This window comes from Rutilus rutilus (assembly GCF_951802725.1).
Source record: "Rutilus rutilus genome assembly, chromosome: 11".
Taxonomy (NCBI): Eukaryota; Metazoa; Chordata; class Actinopteri; order Cypriniformes; family Leuciscidae; genus Rutilus; species Rutilus rutilus.
The window spans coordinates 637,352-644,078 of NC_140216.1; the positions used below are offsets into that span (position 1 = coordinate 637,352).

A 6,727-nucleotide genomic window follows, 5' to 3' on the forward strand; every position below is an offset into this window, starting at 1 on the left:
CCAAAAATTAAAAAATTTAAATCTACCTGTTCCATTTTCATAATTTTTACAGTCAAAAAGTTATTCAATCAATACTTCGAATGCCACACTAAATGAGTTTAACAGAAAAACATATGCAAACTCTTCACGTCAGCAATCAGCTTTCGTTAGATCAGATCTGGCGGGACAAATGATGTCAATAAATCAATGAAAACATCCCTAGTTAACTCTGGGAAAAGTTTGTTGACCATGCGCAAAAATCTCTACATTAGAAAATGAAGAAGCTCACAAATAGTTGCAGAGACAGAGAAAGGCAACATTTATTCCCAAATGCTCGTTTGTCGTATTCATTAAACCTTTAAAAGAGCCGTAGGTCTGGAGTCTTACATAAGGCCACATCTGCATGTGTGAGCCAACCTTTCCTCTTCATCATCCCTAATATCCAGATTACAAATCAAGCTACTGAACCACATTACGAAAACGTGAGAACAAACAGTCCATGTTCACAAAGGAAATGCTCGTCTAGAGTGCTTTAAAGAGCCCGTATTGAGGGGCTGTTTACACGACACCGGTTTCAACTAAAAACGTAAGCCGTTCATTTACACAACAATGGCATTTTGGGTGCCTGAAAACCCCATTTTTTTAAACGGGTTTCAAAGGGTACGTTTACACGACAACGATATGCTTGAAACAGAGAAGTTTTTCCTTTGAGTTTTCGGCACAGACGAAAATGATTAAAATGATCCCCATTCACACGGATCTGCGAAAACTATTAAAAACGCTGCATTCTGCTGCCAGGCCAGTAGACGGCGATGAAACACTATAGACTGAACATGTAATCGTCTTCAGAGATTCGCGTTTTTGTCGTTTACACGGAGACCGTGTTCAAAAAATTGCACTTTGAAACCCGTTTTCAAAAGTTCGCGTTTTCAGGCGCCCAAAACGCTGTTGTCATGTAAACGAACGGCCAAAACGCATAAAAAGTATTATGTTTTTTGTTGAAAACAGTGTGTCGTCTCAGTGTAAACAACAAAAACGTGAATCTCTGAAGACGATGACGTCATGCACATGCGTGTTACGTGTTACAGTCTATAGTGTTTCATCGCCATCTACTGGCCTGGCAGCAGAATGCAGCGTTTTTTGTCGTTTTCGCAAATCTGTTTGAATGAGGATCATTTTACCAATGGTGTCGTCTGTACGCGGAAAACTCAAAGGAAAAACTTTTTTTGCTGCGGCTCCTCTCTTCCCAGTCTGTCAGTAACGCTCTGTTTACTTCCTGTCTCTATGAAGCCCCTCCTTCTGAAAAGCACACTGTGCTCTGATTGGTCGGCTGGAGCAGTGTGTTGTGATTGGTCGTGTTTGGGAAATGTCCCGCCCCTTACCATAACCGCCAGTTTAACACACTACTAACTAACTCAACCAGGCCCCGCCCCTTTATTCTGCATATGAATTATTTAAATGAGGAATATTGTGACTACAATGGAGGCGTTTCAGGAGTTCAGAAACACTGACACTGATATAGAGAAGAACTGGAGCTTTTTCATCCTCAAACAGCAACATAGGAAAGTTGAACACGTAACAAACGCATCACAGATCCTCTTTAAATATAAAGATCAGCAAAACAAGAGGTCAGGTACATAACCAGCACGTTCTGTCTGACGCTTTCCAACAGTGCAAAAAGATAAATGCAACAATGCAGTTGGAAGGACGATCTGGTTGTTCACACAACACTGACAGCATAAGAAAGCATGTTTTATTTTTGGCCTTTATGAAGCTGCATTGCATTCCAGAAACACTCATATTCTCCTGGTAATAAAACATCCATCGTTTTCATAAAACGGCCTCAGAAACGCCTCTGTCTCCAGGGATATTCCCGCAGATCCAGCAGAAACCTGTCCTCACCGGGATAAAGACGAATCCCAGAACAACACCGCATCGATCCGCACCGATACACTCCATACGGGACTCGTCAATATGTGATCAAACATATCAAGCATAATACCAGAGTTCAAGTAATGCTGAATGTAAAGATTCTCCAGTGACATCCACACCGGATATTACGGATAATCATGACTATTCATACAGTTTTGAGTCCTGGAGGGCAAACATCTGCAGAACTGCAGCACAGGCCTGTCAATTCTCCATCTCTTTCAGAACACAAATGTTCAGATCACCTCTCAAAAGCAGAAAAATAAAATAGTTTTAGGCACTTGTGCTCCATATACAGCAGTATTTCAATCACTAAAAATAGCAGGACTTTCTAAAACACAAAGTGAAAATGTCCTAAAACATTATTGATGTACACACGAGCAGATGAGCCCAGAATATGAACGCAATGTGCTTTCTTTATAAAGGTTTTCCATTGGCGTTTATACTCTTGGTTTATCTGCTCGCCTGTATATAGTTCACATCATTAATAAGGTGTATTTAATATCACTGTCTTACTACAATCCTGGTCAAAATAACTGTGTCCGCTCTTCATACACCCGACATGATTTCACAGACGCCAGATCTTTTATCCTGATCTCTGGCTAATTCAGATCTTCAAACTAATTTGCAGATTTGATTCAAATATCCGGCTAGTTGTCTGATATTATGTTCTTGTGTTGATGTAAAGATACTTGAAACCATGTCTGTTACACAGCTTGATACTGCAAGCTGTTACTTATTTTAATTTATTACCGTAATCATAAACACTGGTTTGTAGTGCAAAATAAAATTAGCACTTTGTTATTCGTCATGTTGTATAGTTATATGGTAAGTCCCGCACATTCACAGAAGACAGCTTACTTGCGCATTGACAAAACGTTATTTTGGCCAAATTGAATGTACCCTTCAGTAAGAATGTGAACCCAGAATCATTACGACGACAAGCTCAGAGAAAATAACCACATATGAGCAAAAATACTGAAATGAAATTATCAAGCTTAAAATATTTTAAAACAGACATATTGCAACATTCGTCTCTCGTCGGCTAGCTGCGTCTCCCATGATGCACGAGTCGTTCCCTATATAGTGCGCTCCACATCACTCACTCATGAGGTTACGTTTCAGTTCGAACGCAGCCAGCTTTATTACGCAAACGTTCGGGAATGCCTCGCGTCTTCCCACCTCCATATAACGCCTACAGAGTCAGTATTTCTGCTTTCAGACACAGCCGTCTCCTGTCTCCATCCCTCACTGTTTCACTTTCTTGCTCACTGTGAGTCCACACTTCACAACGGCCCACTAAATGTCCCCGTTACGCCTGCCAACCTCACAAATCTCTCTAACCTTCCCTGCTCAGCTTCAGCGAGTGAAGCCAGCACAGATCTCGGACGCTCAAACCCGTCATCACCGACACTAGGGCTGTAACGAGACACTCGTGTCTGAGATACTGAACTCACGAGACCATATTATTGCCATACTCCCAGACATATGGTAAAAGGTTAACACAAAATGCTAACCCTGTTAATAAAAAAGCTAAATTTGGTATTTCATTGTGTGTGGAAATGAATAGTCTTGGACTTGGTGCTGAAACCCAAAGCACAGGACAATAGAGACACCAGAATATACATATTCATGATTCTGAAGCTGAAAACACTGAATTATTGTAGATGAATATGCCTGATCTCAGTCACTGACTAGATGTATTTAAAATAATGTAGGCCACTTTTACTGGTAACAAGACATTTAGCATTATCAGGACACACAAATATTCCCCCACTGCATTATTATACACTATATTCAACATTATATATAGTACTGACACTCTGAAAACTAGAATTTTTTCCTCACACAGTAATTTTTATTTTGGGTGAACTATCCACAACACATATTGTTGCATTTGTGTATTGAGATATATTGTTACACCCCTAGCTGAGACATTAAACATGCTTTTATGAAGTGCAGAGGTATGAATTTCCACAAACTGGTCTTTGTTTGAATCAATAAACATATTGATGGCTTTACACCTTCCGAGTCAGAGTTTCCACAGGTTGGGAAGCTCGGATGCGTGCCGGTCGAGTTGATGGAAGCCAGCACAGAGATGACAGGCGTATAGAGCCTTCGGTGAGTGTCCTCATATGGGCTGAGCTGAACGGCACAGGAACAGTGTGACCGGCACGACTGATGCAGCGGCTCAAGCCACAGAAACACATTAAACCGCAGTAAAGAACTGCCAAGGTGTGTTAGGATGAGGAGTCGGGAGTGACGGGATCCAAACGTGTGTGAGGAGAGAAACGGATGGAGAGAACGGTTGCCGTTCAACACACTACCATAGCTTGGGGTCAATACCATTATTCTGAAAGAGTCTCTTCTGCTCATTTATTTCAGATCATAAATACAGTAAAACAGTGAAATATTATTCCAGTGTAAATCAGCTGTTCTCTATGTGAATATACAGTAAAGTGTAATTTATTCCTGTGATCAAAGCTGAATTTTCAGCATCATTACTCCAGTCTTCAGTGTCACATGATCCTTCACACATCACTCTAATATGATGATTTGAGGATCAAGAAACATTTATGATTATTATCAGTGTTGGAAACAGTTGTTCTGCTTCAGATTTCAGTGGAAACCGTCAAACTTGTCTTGCAGGATTTTTTTTTATGAATAGAAAATAAAGAGCAGCATTTATTTGAAATAGAATTATTTTGTCACGATCAATATTGATCCATTTAATGCATTCTTGCTGAATAAAAGAAAAACTAATCATACTGACTGACCCCAAACATTTGAACAATTCAATTATATCATGCATGCATATGTAGATGTATATTTATATGTATATTATATATAGCAAGTGAGTTTGGAAACGACATGAGGGCGAATTAAAATTTTTAGGTGAAGTCTGAACAACAAAGAGCTTCATCCGATCTGAATCCCTCCTGCCAAAGACCGAATACAGAGAGAAGAGAGAGAAGAGAGAGATGCTGAACACAAAGAGAAGCGGCGCAGCAGGACTGGGACGTAATCGTGGACAAAGAGCTTCTCGTACAGTGAGAACATATTCAGCTCAATCAGAAAACCCTTCATATTCAAGGCCTTTCAGAACACATCGCTTTCACTGCAATTAATCGCTGTCAAAACATTCATTAAGGCAACGATTGTAATCCAGTCAACCAGCATTCCAGCAGAGGACAGGGCTGGCAGAGTGTGTGTGTGTGTGTGTGTGTGTGTGTGTGTGTGTGTGTGTGTGTGTGTGTGTGTGTGTGTGTGTGTGTGTGTGTGTGTGTGTGTGTGTGTGTGTGTGTGTGTGTGTGTGTGTGTGTGTGTGTGTGTGTGTGTGTGTGTGTGTGTGTGTGTGTGTGTGTGTGTGTGTGTGTGTGTTCAGCTGGGCTTGAGCCTGAAGGGACGCCACTATTATCCGTTCTCTCCTCTCATGCCACTCATTAGGACGCTCAGTTGACCTCACCTGAGCTAATGCATCAAAACTGATGAAGCTTTTCAGACGGTCCAACAATCCCACAATCCCACAGTCAGTCAGGAGAACACACACTCTCAGTCCAGAACGCAACCCTGCTTTTCTAGTATTACAGTAAGAATATTAAAATGACATGACAAAGAAAAATGAAACATAAAATGACAATACAGATAAAGAAAAAATAAAATGACAAACAAAACAACATTTAGATTATCAAAAAAATATATATTTTTTTCTCCATCTTGTCATTTTAAAGAAAGATGAAAACATAAAATGACAATACATAGAAAGAAAAACAGTTTAAAATGACACAAAAAAAAGTAAGATTATCAAAAAAAAAAAAGATTATCCATCTTGTCATTTTAATCTCCATATTATAATATTAAAAAGTGTTTATCTTGACATTTTTGTTTTAATACAAAACAATTATAATTGAGCGTTTTAGAAGCATCCTGCGAGAATAAATGTAACCATGTTCAATCATTTATTATTTCGCCTATGAACATGTAACGTTTCCCGTTAAACGACACATTGTTGCAGCCTGTCGTCAACAGCGTCCTATAGCGGATTCCTTGCTTTCAAAAGCTTGTGAATCTGATTTCTCATAATTCAAAACACCGGTCCTTTCTTTATCTGCTTATTAACTTTACTTTGCATGGCAGGAATATGAAAGCATATGAAAGCGCGCACACACACACACACACACACACACACCTGCAGTGAGTTACACTTTCCGTCTGGACGAACACATTCACCTGGCATCTGAACAGTTATAAAGATGATGCATATTATAGAGATGATGCATATTCTAAACATCATGCATACCTTCCTCAGCACGGGACTCCTCGTTTCTGTTGAGCAATAATATCCACAGAACAGGAATGAAGGCTTTAAACTGCTCCATGTTTGCGGGACTCTGGTCATGTCTCAGCCGAGCGCGCGTGACTCCAGTGCGGGATGATGAGCGCTAGCCGTCCGGGCTTCTGACACACACACACACACACACTCTGCCTTATTCGGCGCCACGGGTGGGCGGGCAAACACAGTCTGACTGACAGGGAGAATGTCCAATGGAATGTGATTTCGCTTTGACGAGGGATGAGCGACGGGCCAATCAAATCACGCCTGATAAATTCCACCGCACAGAGTCACTCCTCCTGGAATGGAGGCAGTGTTGAAAATTATGATATTTGGTTATGGTTTTAGTTCACAATATAAGCGGCACTAATATTTTTTTATTAAATAAAAGGCAGCTCTTAGAGCTCGAGAACAAAAGCCTGACACTGAGAGCCCATTCAAATGATTTTAAGATTGATTTTTTTAAGAGTTCATTTTAGCTGTGTT

The 6,727-nt window shown here is 40.3% G+C and overlaps 1 protein-coding gene across 2 annotated transcripts in view; it reads right to left on the reverse strand.

Moving 5' to 3' along the window:
• epha10 (EPH receptor A10) overlaps positions 1-6,368 on the reverse strand; it is a 141,090-nt gene extending 134,722 nt beyond the window's left edge. Inside the window, exon 1 of one of the 2 annotated variants that reach the window (XM_084424066.1) lies at positions 6,209-6,368. In XM_084424066.1, coding sequence (XP_084280192.1) covers positions 6,209-6,287 — 79 coding nt within the window. In that variant the 5' untranslated portion in view covers positions 6,288-6,368. The remainder of the gene's footprint in view (positions 1-6,208) is intronic. The other variant, XM_084424065.1, reaches the window with a different exon arrangement.
• Between the last annotated feature and the right edge of the window lie 359 nt (positions 6,369-6,727).